This window comes from Odocoileus virginianus, chromosome 30, assembly GCF_023699985.2.
Source record: "Odocoileus virginianus isolate 20LAN1187 ecotype Illinois chromosome 30, Ovbor_1.2, whole genome shotgun sequence".
Classification (NCBI taxonomy): domain Eukaryota; kingdom Metazoa; phylum Chordata; class Mammalia; order Artiodactyla; family Cervidae; genus Odocoileus; species Odocoileus virginianus.
In genome coordinates, this window is record NC_069703.1 from 6,963,988 (window position 1) to 6,982,399 (window position 18,412).

At 39.4% G+C, this 18,412-nt stretch overlaps 1 protein-coding gene across 8 annotated transcripts in view; it reads left to right on the plus strand.

The window, feature by feature from the left end:
• Window positions 1-18,412, plus strand: part of PLCL1 (phospholipase C like 1 (inactive)) — a 358,825-nt gene that overhangs the window by 299,583 nt on the left and 40,830 nt on the right. For all 8 annotated transcript variants that reach the window (XM_070458507.1, XM_070458506.1, XM_070458508.1 and 5 more), the window contains 2 exons: window positions 13,433-13,508; window positions 15,620-15,729. In XM_070458507.1, the coding sequence (XP_070314608.1) occupies window positions 13,433-13,508; window positions 15,620-15,729 (186 nt within the window). The remainder of the gene's footprint in view (window positions 1-13,432; window positions 13,509-15,619; window positions 15,730-18,412) is intronic.

An 18,412-nucleotide genomic window follows, 5' to 3' on the forward strand; every position in this document is an offset into this window, starting at 1 on the left:
TGCGTCAGGTAGGGTGAAATTGCTTAAACAATTGCAATTTTACTTAAGAGCAGCCCTGTCTCCAGTCTCCCTCAGTGCTCGGAACAGGCATGTAGCCATGTAAATTCCTGGCTGATATTTAGGGCAACAGAAGTAGAGCTGACTTTCCTGATATCAAACACGTGTCACAGCCAGAGGTGAAAAGTGACAGCCTCTGGAACGCACTGAAGCAAACTGGGAACATTATTAATCAATAACTCAAGCAAGTAGAAGAGGCCCTAAACACTGAAGGTGGAACCGACGTCTCCTTCCCAGGCTAACGACACACAGAGGCGACTTGTGGTGTCAGACTCCTTGCTGCATTGCCATTTTGGTGGCTCTGTGGTCATCATGACAAGCTTTCAGAAACTTCCAGAGCCTTAATTTAAAATCAGAAAGTCATTTCGAACCGACTTTTCCCTTTATTGCCCTGCTCTATGGGAGACTGGCGCTCTGGTTTCTGAAAGAGCAAACGTTAACTTCTCCACTCTGGACTTTCACGTTCTCTTAAGAAAATATCACTGGTTAGGTAATGTAGGTCATAGAGTCACTGCTAAGTCTCTTAAGGCTGTTAAAGCAGCAAAATTATGTTTTATAAATAGAAAGTAAGGATTTTTTTCATTTAGGATTAATCTTAACCTTGGGGTTGTTAAAAAAAAAAGTTCCTGAAAGAGTTGGTTAGTGTCAGATCCAGGAATGGAGATGTTTAATTTTGTAAACATTTACTGAGTTAAGCCCACGGGCAAGCCACTGCGTTAATGCTTTGGGATTTACAGCAGGCCCTGTGCTCCCGTAGCTTATAGTCAGGGCAGGCGACCTGCTAAGGTCCAAACCACGCTTCTTACTCTGTCCTTGGTCATCTACTTATGTTCCTCATCATTTAACACAAGGTTGTAATGGTGCGTGATTACATTGGAAAGTACGTTCAGTTTCAGTAGAACACTATCAGAATTTCTTTGGATAGGTCTCACCTTTCTCCTTCTACAGTGGTGTTTTTACACGACATTTCACATTATTTGAAAAACACATCTCTAGCTTCAGCCCTAAAATTTTCTACATTTGACCACAGGGTATCACCTAGGTATTTAAAAAACAAACAGTAGAAATTTAATAGGCCAAAAACTGGGTTCGTTTTTAATTCCCTAGGTATTCATTTGCCCTTTTCTGATCACTGCAAAAGATAACACCAAATCAATGGTCCTCAGTTCCTCCAAGTGGTTTTCAAAGGCTCTTTCTCTATGTGTATATTAACTGCAATAAGGTCTTTCTAGATTCAATAATCTTCAAAAGATGGTTGAAGTATAGTTGATTTAAAATGCTGCAAAGCAGTGTGCCTTTTTTATACAAACATGCATAAAAATTCATTTTCATTTTCTTTTCCATTATGGTTTGTCACAGGATAGTGAATACAGTCTCTTGTGCTTTATAGTAGGATCATGTTGTTCATCTGTTCTATACATAATAGTTCGCCTCTGCTAATCCCAAACTCCCAATCCTTCCCACCCCTGCCCCATCTCCCACTTGGCAACCACAAATCTATTCTCTATATCTATACAGATATAGATAGATCTATATAGATATAGATTGTTTTGTAAGTGTGCATAAGTGTTAGACACTCAGTTGTGCCCAGCTCTTTGGGACCCCATGGACTGTAGCCTGCCAGGCTCCTCTGCCATGAAATTTTCCAGTCAAGAATACTGGAGTGAGTAGTCATTTCCTTCTCCAGGGGATCTTCCTGACCCAGTGATCAAACCTGGGTCTCCCACATAGTGGGCAGAATCTTTGTTTCATATATACATTCATTTGTGCTGTATTTTAGATGCCACATGAAGGGATATCATGTGGTATTTGTCTCTGACTTTAGTATGATAATCTTTAGGTTCATCCATGTTGCTGCAAATGACATTACTTCATTCTTTATGGCTGGGTAATATTCCATTGTGTGTGTGTTTGTGTATATATATGTATTTATGGGCTTCCCCAGGGGCTCGGTGGAGAAGGAAGTGGTAACCCACTCCAGTATTCTTGGCTGGAGACTCCCATGGTCAGAGAAGCCTGGCAGGCTACAGTCCATGGTGTTGCAAGAGTCAGATATTATGTAGTGACTATACCACCAGTGGCTTAGGGCTTCCCGAGTGGCACCAGCGGTAAAGAAGCAGCCTGTCAATACAGGAGACATAAGTGATGTGGATTCAATCCCTGGGTTGGGAAGATCTCCTGGAGAAGGGCACAGCAACCCACTCCAGTATTCTTGCCTAGAGAATCCCATGGACTGAGGAGCCTGGTGGGCTAAGTCCATGGGTCACAAAAAGTTGGACATGACTGAAGCAACTCAGCACACATGCAAGTCTATGTGTGCTCAGCACACATGCAAGTCTATGTGTGTGTATGTGAATGTGTGTATACCACTTCTTTATATGTACACATGTTGATGGATATTTAAGTTGTTTCCATGTCTTGGCTATCCAAGAAAGTCTTTTATTTACAATTCAGTATCAGTGAAAGCTATTGCTTCTTTCCTTGCCGTATTTCTCATGTATATCCATTTCCTTACAGTGACGCAACAAGGTTCTCAGCAGACTCTCTCCTTCTACCATGTGAATTTTTTCAATAATTGAAAAAATTACTGACTAGTTGACTAGTCCCCCAACTAGTCTCTACCTTTCTCTAATTCACCAATGGGAATAAGTAAGTTCAGTCTCTCAATCGTGTCTGACTCTTTGTGACCCCCTGAACCACAGCACGCCAGGGCTCCCTGTCCATCACCAACTCCCAGAGTCTACCCAAACTCATTTCCATTGAGTTGGTGATGCCATCCAACCACCTCACCCTCTGTCATCCCCTTCGCCTCCTGCCCCCAACCCCTTTCAGCATCAGGGTCTTTTCAAATAAGTCAGTTCTTTGCATCAGTTAGCCAAAGTATTGGAGTTTCAGCTTCAGCATCAGTCCTTCCAATGAACACCCAGGACTGATCTCCTTTAGGATGGACTGGTTGGATCTCCTTGCAGTCCAAGGGATTCTCAAGCGTCTTCTCCAACACCACAGTTCAAAAGCATCAATTCTTCGGTGCTCAGCTTTCTTTATAGTCCAACTCTCACATCTATACATGACCACTGGAAAAACCATAGCCATGACCAGATGGACCTTTGTTGGCAAAGTAATGTCTCTGCTTTTCAATATGCTGTCTAGGTTGGTCATAACTTTCCTTCCAAGGAGTAAGGGTCTTTCAATTTCATATCTGTAATCACCATCTGCAGTGATTTTGGAGCCCAGAAAAATAAAGTCAGCCACTGTTTCCACTGTTTCCCCATCTATTTGCCATGAAGTGATGGGACCAGATGCCATGATCTTAGTTTTCTGAAGCTTGGGCTTTAAGCCAATTTTTCACTCTCTTTCACTTTCATCAAGAGGCTCTTTAGTTCTTCTTCACTTTCTGCCATAAGGGTGGTGTCATCTGCATATCTGAGGTTATTGATATTTCTCTGGGCAATATTGTGCTCCTTCCAGACCAGCGTTTCTCATGATGTACTCTGCATATAAGTTAAATAAGCAGGGTGACAGTATACAGCCTTGATGTACTCCTTTCCCTATTTGGAACCAGTCTGTTGTTTCATGTCCAGTTCTGACTGTTGCTTCCTGACCTGCATACAGGTTTCTCAAGAGGCAGGTCAGGTGGTCTGGTATTCCCATCTCTTTTAGAATTTTCCACAGTTTATGGTGATCCACACCATAAACACTTTGGCATAGTCAATAAAGCAGAAATAGATGTTTTTCTGGAACTCTCTTGCTTTTTCGATAACACAGTGGATGTTGGCAATTTGATCTCTGGTTCCTCTGCCTTTTCTAAAACCAGCTTGAACATCTGGAAGTTCACGGTTCACTTATTGCTGAAGCCTGGCTTGGAGAAATTTAAGCATCAGTTTACTAGCATGTGGAATGAGTGCAATTGTGCTGTAGTTTGAGCATTCTTTGGCATTGACTTTCTTTGGGATTGGAATGAAACTGACCTTTTCCAGTCCTGTGGCCACTGCTGAGTTTTCCAAATTTGCTGATGTATTGAGTGTAGCACTTTCACAGGATCTTTCAGGATTTGAAATAGCTAAACTGGAATTCCATCACCTCCACTAGCTTTGTTTGTAATGATGCTTCCTAAGGCCTACTTGACTTCACATTCCAGGATGTCTGGCGCTAGGTGAGTGTGAGTGATCACACCATAGTAATTATCTAGATCATGAAGATCTTTTTTGTACACTTCTGTGTATTCTTGCCACCTCTTCTTAATATCTTCTGCTTCTGTTAGGTCCATACCATTTCTGTCCTTTATTGAGCCCATCTTTGTATGGAATGCACATTCCATACAAAGGTATCTTTGATACCTAATGATACAAAAGTATCGTTAGGAATGGTATCTCTAATTTTCTTGAATGAGATCTCTAGTCTTTCCCATTCTATTGTTTTCCTCTATTTCTTTGCATTGATCACTGAGGAAGGCTTTCTTATCTCTCCTTGCTATTCTTTGGAATTCTGCATTCAAATGGGAATATCTTTCCTTTTCTCCTTTGCTTTTCACTTCTCTTCTTTTCACAGAAATTTGTAAGGCCTCCTCAGACAACCATTTTGCCTTTTTGCATTTCTGTTTCTTGGGGATGGTCTTGATCCCTGTCTCCTGTACAATGTCACGAACCTCTGTCCATGGTTCATCAGGCATTCTGTCTATCAGATCTAGTCCCTTAAATCTATTTCTCACTTCCACTGTATAATCATAAGGGATTTGATATAGGTCATACCTGAATGGTCTAGTGGTTTTTCCACTTTGTTCAGTTTAAGTCTGAATTTGGCAATAAGGAGTTCATGATCTGAGCTACAGTCAGCTCCTGGTCTTGTTTTTGCTGACTGTATAGAGCTTCTCCATCTTTGGCTGCAAAGAATATAATCAATCTGATTTTGGTGTTGACCGTCTGGTGATGTCCATGTGTAGAGTCTTCTCTTGTGTTGTTGGAAGAGCAATGGGAATAATCACCCTCACATGCTGTTTCTGATATATCAGGCTCGAGAAGCCTTCATCCCTGTGCTGCCTGTTTTGCCACCCTCATCTCCCATTTCCTTCTATTTGAACCCTCTCCTTCAGTCAGGCTATTTTTATTTGCCAGGTATTTTTCATTCTCCATCCTTTGTTTTTCTGGGGTACTCTACCTCAAATGACTTCCTAGACTTAATTCCTTCTGCATCAGTCTAAGGCCAGCCCTTTGTCCTAATCTCTTGCAAAACTGACTTTAAGAAAAAGTTCATTTATTGGTTTTATTCATGACATTCAACACATGTAAACTGTAAAGAACTTTAGTAGATTGTGTGCAAAGCAGAGGTGAATAAATGACATGTTTATCAGCACAAATAGCCATAATGTAAAGCATGACAGCTCTTTGAGTCAAGGGGAGTATAAGTAAAATGAGATAGGAGTGTGTATGCTTGCCAGTTGTAACAATACTTCTTTCGATGTATCCTTTTGTCTATGTCTTTAGTCTTTTGGTTTGTCAATTTAACAAAAAAACTTTGCACACATGTTACTATGCAAGTTGCTGGGGGAGAGAAATGGTATGAAGCAAAATTTCTGTCCTTGAGGAATGGGCAATACTGATAGGAAGGCAAGATTTACACCTGAAAAGGGGAAGGAGCAGAGACACAGTGTCCCAGCAGTGAGGCAGATGATATTTTATGTCCCGAGATGGATGGAGTCAAAGGACCTTGAGTCCTTATGGTGGATTTTTCACAGTGCCTTATAATATACCCCTCTATGACTTTTACCCTGTCTCACCCAGTGCTCAGCAGAATTAATTTGCAAATAGTTTTGAAAGAAAAATACTGTCTAACCTTTGTAAATTGTTTTCTTTAGATACCTGAATTTTTACTTTTCTATTGTTCTCACCTGTCTAATTTTCCATGCATAGTCAAGAAGTATTGCCTAATATATTTTGGTTCTTTTAAGTGTTTAATCTGAACACTTCTGAGTAGTGTTTTAAATATAGAAATCAGAGGTGGAAGAGTTGCAGGAAATTACAAGTGTAAAAAATGCAGCCAAAGCATTCTCCGAAGGTGACTTCTGTGCTGAATGACATGAACATAAAAGTTGAAACTTTGCTGTGAAAACAGCAACAGATTTTCTGAACATAAAATCAAAACAATCTAGATAACAAAAGTCAAGAATTGTTTAATCTTTACTTAGTTGTGTGATTTGGAGAGCAGTTGATTGTGTTAACATAGCTAGGACTCTAGCAAAGAGAGCCAATCACTATCTTTTATCACTCTTGGGGTAGAATTAATGTACAGGCTGGTATCACACTGAAGCCAAACAATAGATTTGATTAAATACGTTTTCTGCTCTCAGTATTATCAGTATACATTGAGCTAAAGAATGGGAAAAAGTTGTAGGTATGTCAACAGCCCTCCAATGCAGCTTTAGTTTTCCTTCTTGAAATCAAGTTAAAGTTGAAATTAAGTCAAAAGTATTCTCCATCCATTGCTCTCTCTTATTGTGAAGTTTGTGTAGAACCTTATATTAGTTTGCATTTTAAAAAGCATGTTGGGTTGTGTAGTAATGAAACCCAGGGGGAAAAAACCCCATTGGCATGTGTTTAACCAGAGCTGGTTATTTAAAAACAAAATGTGTACTAAGTGCATTGAAACTGCTTACTCTTGGGTGTGGCAATGTTTTCTATACGTTTTCTACATATTGCGGGAATTGTCAGCATCTGAGGGTCAGCAGCATTTTCACTTGGTACCAAGGACACAGGGTATCAGAGATGCATCAATAAGCAAGTATTTCGGGGAGCTTCTTTGTGAAATATTGTGCATGAATCCCCAGAGTTTGCTTTGCATTCCTGAATACTCAAGTTCTTGCAACAGTTTTAATTTAACAGAGTGTAAGATTGTCAAATTGGTCTGAAAAATTCTGGAGAAGGCTCATAAAGTTTAGTCACTAGGAAATAGTATGAATGAACTAAATTTTAATCATAGTGAGATTAAAAACAAACATTTCTAATGATTACTCAAGGTATAGCTGACAATTATATCTTAGAATCAGAACAACTAGAGAAAAGAAAACGTAAAATTATCCGTTTATGCAGAAAGCTGCTCATGTAGTATTGACAGATTCTGTCACTGCCAGGAGTGTGGAGACAGAGGTCCTTTGACCTGCTCTGTGTGAGTTCCCCGTTCCGCTCCATTGTAATTCAGACTAGGACACGTCATTCAGAGCTGGCTCCAGGACGGAGCATACTAACTTCACCACATACACCAAAGGCAGTAGACTTCCAGTAAGCTGGTAAATGTGGTAGCCTTAGACGTGTTCCTGTATCACTGAAAATTAGCAGCCTTATAGTATTGAATTTGCTTAAAACCAAAGGATGCCCATCTATCAAGAGTGCTTTTTATCCATCTGATTTAAAACATTTAAGTAAATTAAAAGTTAAAGGAAATTATATTCATTCTAGTTAGCAAATGTATTTGTAACAACAATCAGATATTAAAGTGTACCAACTTTAATAAAATTCAAGTCTTATTTTAAACAATCTGAATACATGAGCCAGTATTGAACTAAAAACTAAAACCCAGTGTTTTGATTAGAAAGAGGATAAGCGATTATTTTGGTCTTCTTAGAAGGTCTAGAGAGCAGATTGGCTTTTTATAGATTCACGTATTCTTAAGCGATTGCCTTTTCAGATTTGAAAACTCCTTCCTGGAAAAACAATGGACACAGGTAATCTAGGTAATCTTCCTAGATTTCATGGGGAGAATGCCTATATCGGTTCGTGTGTGTTGCTTGACTTGAAGAGGGAAGCAGTCATGGAAAAAATGTATTTTCATGTTGCTTTCCTTGGTGAATTCCAATTTATAAAATGTTGATCACCAACTTGCACTTGTGGTAGAAATTCTACACTCTAATATAATATTAGCGTTGCAGAACCGTTTACAAGGTCTGCACCTCAGGAATGCTTGAGTTCTAGAGTAAGATTTTTTACCAACTGGCAGTATGGCTTAAGGCAAGTTAAGCCGTACTTAACTGAGTTTTTTCATCTGTAAAATGGGGTTGTCCGTGATAGATGGTCATTAAGGTTACTTCTAGATATAAACTTCTGTGGTTCTAAGAATGTAGATGTAATTCAGGATAAAATTGGAATCTATGGAAGGTTATGAGTCATGTTTTGATGAAATCTCATCTTTCCAGTACCATGAAATAGTTGCATTGACTGCAGTGATCCTAGGCAATTAGTCAAATCCCTACTGGGCTGGCAAGACAGTTTTTTTTTTCACACAGATTAGACAATTTAATCCATCTTTGAGTAAAAGCATTACTGTCCCCTTCAGTAAAGTTTTGTTTTAAATAAATGATTTTGGTCTTAACTGACAACTTTACACACCTCTGTTCAGAACACATGTAATACTTAAAGTGACACCAGTCTTTATCTGGATAAGTCCTCTGTTCTTTTAGATTCAAAGCCATGGCAAGGAATTAAGATCTTTTCGGAGATATTCATGTAACAGAACCAAAGAAAAGCTCTTTGTATCACTCCAACAGCAAAGGCAACTGGGAGCTGAGGCTGAGACATCAGTTATGTGGATCAGGCTGCTGCCTGATTCCATCCGAGTCAGCCCAGCTTTGGCTGTCTAAGTCGGCCGGCTGCCCTGCTGGGGACTGTCTGAGGACACGCTTCTCACCTTCACTCCTTGGCTTTGCATTTCAGTTCCGTCAGGATCTGTAGAGACCTAGGAAGGAGATGAAACTCAAATCAACCATTTTTCCTTTCTAACAACTTACATAAATTACTTATCTAAGCTGGGGGGAAAGGTTGAAATTGTTGATTTAAATATGGTTTGGCTTTGTTGGTATATTTCAGTTATCTGGTTTCATTTGTTTTCTCTACAACTGCTAATGATTGAAAGTTGACTGCAGAAAATAGAATAAAATTATTTTTATAAATACAGTGGAAGCTGTTATCATAGAGAAGAGGATCAAAATGCTCCTATAAAAAAGTTTGTATAAGCAATGATTTTAAGTTCTGAGAATATTAATAACAAGGTGTTTTAGAGTAAAAGTTCTGACTTTTATGACTAGAGTCTTTCAAATTATCCTCAGGGATACTTTTCTATGTTGAAGGTTAAATCACATTTGATTATCTCTTTATGAAGCGATCTATTAGACAGTGGGAAAAACAAATTTCTTACACTATGGGATTAACAAATATTTACTTGGGAGATTTTGAAGAGAACTTGAATCATAGGGTTTATTGTATGTTTTGGTCCTGAATTTATTTTGCCTCAAAGAAGTAATACAGTTTTAAGATTTGTTTTCTGATACTTGAGTATTACATTTTCTATAGGTATAATCCTACTAAAAACTTTATTTTTCAGTACTCAATTTGAAAGGGAATTAAGAACACATAAGATTATAGAAAAATAGAGAACCTACGAAAAAGACTAGAGACCAAAAGAGATTATATTTAAAAAAAGACAATCAAAAGTTTGAAGTGATCGATAATAAATAAAATGCATATTGTCTACATGTGTGGGTAGTTAATATGTAGAAGAAATCAGTATCACAAGTAAGATAAGGAAAAGGTGATGTAAATGGGTAGATACGTAAATGGGTAGATACTTAAATGGATCCCCAACCCAGGGATCGAACCCAGGTCTCCTGCACTGCAGGCAGATTCTTTACTGACTGAGCTACAAGGGAAGCCTGTAGGGTAATAAAGTGATGTCAACTGCTGAACTGACAAGAATGAGATCTGGGGATAGGCCAACGGGTACTCTGTGATGAGACCACACTTTGGGGGTCTCAGTGGAATCCTGCAACAGTCAAAGTAATGGGATAGTTTTTTAAGGAAAGGTTGACGAGGACAAACGCTCAAAGGCCAATTGAGTATTTTGTTATTGATTTTATTTGCTTACTTTTAGATAGGAGATACTGTATGGAAAGGGGAAAAACTGGGGAAGGAGCAGAAATTGTCGATGGAAAAATGGTTCATTAGGAGTGAATTCCTGGAAGAAGCAGGGAAGGTGAAATTGGAAGTCGAGACAGAAGTCAGCCTTGGCAGAGAGGGCACTTCCTTCTCCGGTGGCATCTTTGGGGGCAGGAAGCATATTCCTTTAGCACTCAACACTGAGGAGATACTCACTTGCAGTACAGTACTGCAAAGAACACTGGCCACATACCAATAGTTTCGTCTTCGTTTAGTCAGAGAATAGTGTATGTTTCCCACTGAGAGCAAAACCAAGAGGAATGAATGTCAGTCGAGATATTGTCAAAGGAAACTACCAACCTTGTCCCTTTTGAAGTTTTTCTTTAGAAGGAAACATTTGAACATGGTTCCAGTAGTTCACTTATAGGCACGGCCTCATGATTTTACTAATGGCCAGAGTCTGTTAACTTTGGAAAGCTATATTTCAGGTTCAAAAGATGGCATGTGTGAAGGCCAGACAAAATCAGAGGGAGTCTGAAATTTTAATTCCAATTTAATCATTAATTAGTTCTATTTTTTAGATGAGAATCTTAATTATTATAAGTCTTAGTTTCCTTTTTTCACAAAATTAAGGGGGTGGTTCTGATAGTTAAGATTCTTTTAGCCTTAGAATGGTTCTAAAAATGTACATTATATTAGCTCTTGCTCATGGTAAAGTCACCGAATGTAGTATATGTGCTGCCGAAGCGAGCACAAAGTCACCGAATGTATTTTTCTCTTTATGAATATTTCCCTTGCTTGAGTTTCATGAAAACATTTTGTATGCTATTTAACTAATTGGAACATCTGATAACTTTGAAAGTATCCTAAAAATTCAATTGATGTTGCATGTGTAGATGCTAAGCTTAGAAAAGACTAAATCAAATTGCCTTCATATTAAATTTTTCTTTGATGGTGAGTTTCATTCACTTGTAACCTGCTATAAACTAGGCTACCCTTAGCCGTTTGATAAATTGTTATTCAGAAGCATTTCACTTCCTCTTGGCAGTTAGAAGAGTTAATGCAGGTAAAAAGTTTGATGCAGCTTAGACCTTCTCGCGTGTCTAGTTTATGGTTTTAATAGTCAATTTAGCCCTCCAAAGAAGTCACTTCAAGTGAAAGGTGAAAGTGAAGTTGCTCAGTCATGTCCGACTCTTTGCAACCCCATGGACTGTAGCCTACCAGTCTTCTCAGTCCATGGGATTTTCTAGGCAAGAGTACTGGAGTGGGTTGCCATTCCCTTCTCCAAGGGATATTCCCGACCCAGGGATTAAACCTGGGTCTCCCGCATTGTAGGCAGATGCTTTACTCTCTGAGCCACCAGGGAAGCCCAAGTCACTTCAGACTCTCATCTTATGCAGAAATACAAGTAATTCAAGTTTGGTTGAGTTACATATCATATTTCATTCATTCATTTGAGCAGACTTCCCTACTAGACCATGGAGCCCCATGGAGATAGAAATGTGTCTGTTTCTGCTCCTTAGTGTATCATACCCCTTGTAGTTACTACAGTGCTTTCACATAAAAGCTGCTGAGTAGATATTTTTTAAACGAATGAATGGTATGATTTTGTTCCTGTGGAGTTGTTAGGCACTAAAAATTTGTGATTCAGATATCCTTTTCCATTTGAAGATTTGTAGTAATGAACCACTTCATATTTGAAAGTGATTTTATAAAATTACAATCTGTTCAGCAACATTTCATTATGAAGAATATGTGTCTTAAGACCTTTTATGTTCACTTTGGATTCTGCCTTGAGCTCTCTTCAGATCATTGAGCCAGACAGAGAAATCATGGAATAGCCAGATTAAAAGGGACATTTATTGGGAGTAGAAGTGAAGAGGAACTAAGAGCCCCTTGATGAAGGTGGAAGAGGAGAGTGAAAAAGCTGGCTTAAAACTCAACATTCAGAAAATTAAGATCACCGCATCCCGTCCCATCACTTCATGGAAAATATATGGGGAAACAATGGAAACAGTGAGAGACTTTATTTTCTTGGGCTTCAAAATCACTGCAGGTGGTGACTGCAGCCATGAAATTAAAAGACACTAGCTCCTTGAAAGAAAAGCTATGACCAACCTAGACAGCATATTAAAAAGCAGAAACATTACTTTACTGACAAAGGTCCATCTAGTCAAAGCTGTGGTTTTTCCAGTAGTCATGTATGGATGTGAGCGTTAGACTATAAAGCTGAGCTCCAAAGAACTGATGCTTTTGAACTATGGTGTTGGAGAAGACTTTTGAGAGTTCCTTGGACTGTAAGGAGATCAAACCAGTCAGTCCTAAAGGAAATCAATCCTGAATATTCATTGGAAGGACTGATGCTGAAGCTGATACTCCAATTCTTTGGCTACCTGATGTGAAGAACTGACTCATTGGAAAAGACCCTGATACTGGGAAAGATTGAAGGCTGGAAGAGAAGGGGCTGACAGAGGATGAGATGGTTGGATGGTATCACCGACTTGATGGACGTGAATTCGAGCAAGCTCCAGGAGTTGGTGATGGACAGGGAAGCCTGGCGTGCTGCTGTCTATGGGGTCACAAAGAGTTGGACACGACTGAGGAACTGAACTGAATTCAACTGAATTGATTAGGAATAGAAGAGTGACTGTACATTCAGGGAGTGTTCATTTGCTTATTGGTGCCTTTCTTTGGCCATTTCTTTAGAAAATCCCAATCCCTTGTGTTTCTGATCACAACTTCTGTACCTATTTCTGTCTTCCCCCTTCTTCACATACATATTTTTCTTTTCTCTATGTCTTCAACAGCTGTCCTATTTCCCCTACTTCACTCAGTGTATTAATCACCTCTTGGTCTTTTTCCTTTCTACTGAAATGTGAAGGGCAGAGATGCCATTTCAATGCTGTTGCCTACAAGCTCTGTGGAATCAGTGGTGAATATGACTCACAGCTCATTCTTGCCAATGGAGCCGGGGCCCTTCTCGAGGAAGGATCAGACCTCTGCCACCTTTGTGCCACTGAGATCCAAGTTTCCAACTTCACTGATGTGTTCAGTAGTCCTTTAAGCTCATCAATGGGTGATTCCTTGTTCTGATTCTCATTACTACTGTTCCAGTACCATTAGCCTTGATGTTGCAGTAACTTGGGGTGAGGGGATTAAAAGAAGAATGTGACCTGGGACTTAAAGAGTGTGTATGCGTATATTCAACGGTTGTTGATTTGGCACTCATGGTATGCAGGCATGTTACATAACTGGAGCAGCCATAAGGTAAGTGGCTCTAGATGGTGTGAGTGGATGGGGGTTGGAGCAGAGATCATCCTTCCCTCTCTCATTTCCTGTGGTTACTCCATGGTGCCCCGTTACCGGCAGTATCATGTGGGTCTTTCTGAATATCGTCTTTACAATGCGCCAGTTTAAGGATTCCTGACAACTACCTTCTAATGTTTATTTTGTGACAGATGATCCAAGAGAGCCGATATCTCATAGAAATGGCAGACACAGTCCAGGAAAAGATTGTGCAGTGTCAAAAAGCAGGTAATCTTCCCTCTTGCCCCTATTTTGCTTAGAAAGCATTAATGATGATTTGTATAGACTTTAAAAGTTTCTCTTTTTACTCTTAAAATTCAAATATTTGATGTCATAGTTTAATGATACTTTGAGTTGCATTGAAGCCTTTGTTTAGTACAGAAGAGATCTAGATGATAGTAAGTGGGTTGTCTGTGTGTATATAGAGATGGTATCTGAAGATATCTAGAGAGGTGAGGGTTTCTGAACTTACTTTTGTGATTTGGGAACCTATCAAAGCTGTTTACTACTGATATGGAAACTGTGGTTTTACATTGCCGCTTAAGAACCACTTTAGTTTTGCAATTTGAACCATAATCCTGTTAACCGTCTAGGCTTTTGCCCCATTTACTAGTCCTCATTTTAGGTCTGTTCTTTCTTCAAGGGTGCGGTGGGTCCCATGTCTCTCATGTCTCATTGTTTGTTTATTTTCACCTTCATCCACACCCCTGTACTCTTCCTCTCTCTTGGGTCCATGTTCTCCCTAATCTATACACACGCTAGTGATTATGATAAGGAAGATGACACTGGCAGTTGCTTGATGTATATGCATATGATATACTAAACACATATGCTATGCTATTTAGTCCTCATAACAGCTCTGCAAGGTAATCATCATCATGTCCAATCTACAGAGGAGGCCTCTGAGATTCTGAGAGATTGAATGAATAATCCCAAATACCATATCAACATGTGGCAGAGGTCACCTTTGAACCTAGACCAAAATTTGAGAATGGTGCTCTTCACTACTGATCTGGAAGCTTAAATGTGTCTGTTGAAAGGAAGCATGAAAATAATAACAATACTAAATATTCATATTATGTTCCTGTATGCCAGGCAGTACTTTGAGAGCTTTGTGTTTCTAGGCTTATTTAACCTTCACCCAATTCCATGAGGTCAATAGTCTTTGTTGTTGTCATTGCACCGCTGAGGAGACTGAATGGCAGAGAGTTTCAGGGATTCGTTCATGCTCACGGAGCCTGTCAGTGGTAGGGCCAGGGGATAGATCTAGGCTCTGAAGCCATGCTTTTACTACTTACTGTGCTTGTGATGTTAGCACCAGGCAAGTTAATGTGGTTTAGGCTGCATTAATACAAACCTAGTCGGTAGAACAAGGAAGTGGTGGTAAAACCTTACCTCCTGTGGGCTACTTCAGTCCTATTTTAAGTACAATGTTCCTGGATGTCATCCTCAAAGAGAGACATTATAATAAGCTGAAACATGTTAGAATGTTTAATCTGGAGAAGGGAAAGCTCTGGTAGACTTTAACCAATATCTTTCTTCAAATATTTAAAGGGCTGCACTGTGGAACAGAGATTAGACCTTGTTGTTGAGTCTAGCTAGAACCAAGGGGTAGAAGTTCCAGGGAGAAAGACTGGCTTGATATCAATCACAGCTTTCCAAAGATGGAATGAGCTTACCAGAAAAAAGTGTGATTCCTAATTCTGAGGTGCTAAGACAAAGGCTAGAGAAACAGATGATGGTGATGTTTTTCATAGTATTCAAGCTCAGAAGAATGGTTTAGCTGTAAAGTTATTATAAATAACTTTAGGGCCATTCCCAAATCTGAAACATTTGGGTGTTTCCAGGAATGCTTTTTTTTTTTTTTAAACCTTTTTAGTTTTACTCAACATTTACTAATTACCATTGTTATCTTTGTAGGCTCCAGGCCTACTGTCAAGCCATATGGATGGTTCATAAGAAAAAGTAAGATATGTGCATCCTTCACATATGGTAGCTGTTCATACATTACACCATTTTATATAAAAACCAGGCAGAAGACAGGCAAGATGGATGCAACCTGTTGGAAAAATTTGCTTCTTAACTTCTCATGTCTTTGTCTATGTATTCTTGCTGTTTAAAATTTAATTTAATCTAATGCATTGGTTATTTTTAGTTTTCTCTTAAGGATAGCCATTGGGTGGTGATGAAAAGAATGAGAAGAGAATTCAATTTGGGGATTTATAAATTATGAGAGGACAGAAATGGGAAGTTATATTTTTACTGATAATTTTTTCACGATAAAATGCCTAAATTTCTGAAATTTATACAGAAAATTCTCTTATGTTCTCTTTTCAAAGGCATGGAGTTCCATGAGGAGCTTCATAATCTGGGGGCAAAAGAAGGCTTGAAAGGAAGAAAACTCAACAAAGCAACTGAGAGCTTTGCTTGGAACATTACAGTATTGAAGGTGAGTGAAGTACTCAGGAGCCCATTTGCCTTTATTTTTCTCTTCATTTCTCTAATTGGTCTTCTCATCAGTGGTTGAAAACAGTGACTTAAAGTTTTTATTAAAGCTTGCTCTAATTAATTCATACTCTAAGTGATGGGGAGATGCATACGTGGATTGATGCACTTTTGTCCATAGTAAGGCAATGAGTTTTGTGGTGGAGGCAGAAGACAGCAAGACCTAATTCATTACCTGGGGTGCGGGGGTGCGCGCGCGTGTGGCTTACTCATACGTCTCGTTAGGTCAGCATGGCTGTTCTTGTTTGTGCAGGGAACAACATAAAATGTTACTGGAGAAGGATCCAACACAAGTTATTTGGGAAAGCCTTAAACTACAGACAATTTGGAGCCATTTAGGATTATTTTATTATAGGGACAGCCTCTATAAATACGTTTATTTTTGCAGAAATTTTGGAAGTCAGCTTTTTGAGATTATGATTTGCTCTGCTGGAAATTAATTTTAGGACTTTGAAGTAAAGACATCACTTTTCATATTTTGTTACATGAATGGAAAAATGATTTAGGCAGCTGGAATGATTTATTCTTAACATTGTGATGGAGAAAAACAGCTACAAGCAAAATTAATAATTACTGACATTTAAAGAACACTCATGAGCCAGGCACTGTTTTATAAGGTTTATATGAATTAACATTATAATACTTTCATTAACCCAATACTGTTATTATTCTCATTTTACAAGTGAGAAAACCAAGGCATTGAAAACTTATGTCTATTACCCAAGATCATTCAGCTAGTGAATGCTGGAGCTGCAGTCTGAACTCAGGCAATGTAGCTCCAGACCAGAGCTTGGTCTACAGAGAGATACTGCACTGTTTATGTGAACGTGCTAAGTGAATCGTAATACATATCACAAATGCTTATTAAAAATTCAGCCCACAAATATTTGGTAAGCTCCTATCATGTATTGAGCTCTTTGCACTGCACTAGGGATCTATGAAGAACAAAACTATATGGACCCTAACCTCATGAGTTGGCAGTCAGGGGACAGGAGGTGAGGTAGGGGAAAATAGGCATCATTTGATTAAGAGGCAGGAACTATAGTGTTACTGTAAAGAGGAGCTTATTTCATAATGCTTGAGTACAATGTGGCAGTAAGAGCCCTGAAACATGCTTTCTGTTCATCAGATATTTATATGGGCTTGTTAATGTGCTGATTGCTGAGAAAAGAGCTATGGACACAGTGTCAAAAGGTACCCAGGTACCTGGGTCTCTAAGATTAGTGTACCGGGGAGACAGACAGATGACTCATAGCAGCCATCGGTTCTTCAACCCTTCACGTGTGATTAAGCACTCATGACTAAGTAGTTATATGTGTTTCCTCCTTTCCACTTTGCAACAGCGGTGTGACATTCAGCAGCTCCTGCTGACCCCATACGACCTCGCCGTCTCAGAGATGAGGAAATGGAGCCTCAGGGGGGTTTTGCTTTCTTCCCCTCGGCTGGTCGATGGCAGAGCTGAGATTGCGTGGTTCTTCCCACGACCTGCCCTTCTGTGTCCTGTGAGATTTCGTCCGTGGAGCCGAGTCCAAGCAGCCTAGTACCAGGGTCAGGACACAGGCTCCTGGTGTAGGCTGCCTGGTAGCTGTGAGCTTTAGCCGAATTATGTAGTCTCGCTGAGGGTGGTAACGTTAATAATACCTCCGCCCTGCGTTTTGTGAGAATGAAATGAGATAAAGTATACAAAATATCTTAAGTCACAGTGCATGAAACTTGACACTATATAACACATCTCTACCTATACTATTATCATATAGATGTGCTATTACCTTTGCTAGGGTGAGGATGACCGTTGGAATATAAGGCTTTTGGTTTTTTTCAATTAAAAAAAATCAATTAATTAAAAAATGGAGATATAATTGTTAGTTTCTTTGTTAAGGCTCACTGTTTTCTGAGGTTTGTGTGTTTGGTTTAGTGACAGGAGCTGATTGCTAGATGGGTGCATGATTAGTCTCTTTAGTCGCGTCTGAATCTCTGTCACCCTGTGGATGGTAGACTGCCAGTCTGTTGGGTTCTTCAGGCAAGAATACTGGAGTGGGTTGCCTTGCCCTTCTCCAGGGGATCTTCCTGACCCAGGGGTCAAACCCAGGCCGCCCGCATTGCAGGCAGATTTCTTTACTGTCTGAGCCACCACGGAAACCCATGGTGGCTAGATGAGGCCTGTACAAATGCTATACAGTCAAATGCTGTGCAAATCTTTCTAAGAGAGCTGTTTTGAAATAGAATCAGTCTTCCATTATTTTAGTTCTTCAGCTACTGGTATCTCAGCTTGAGCACTAGGAGCTTAAACAAGGATAGAGAACTTTTCCAAACTTCTGACATTTCTTTGCCCTCTCTGTTGTGTTCAGTGAACCTGTTAATCACCTACCCTTTCCACAAGGGCTAAACAAATGACTTCCTGCATATAGGGTTATCGTTACCTATTGTAAAGTAACTAGCCTCCAACTAATAAAAATAAATGAAAACAAAAACAGAAACAAATGACTTCCTTAGAATTTGACTTTTTAGGTGAGGGACAAAGAGCCCAGCCTTTTTTTTTTCTTTTGGAGACTGTGTACTGTACTGGTGATTTTCTGAGAAGAACCTCCTCTTTTTTATTTCTCGCATCTTGGGTCTGAAGTTCTTAA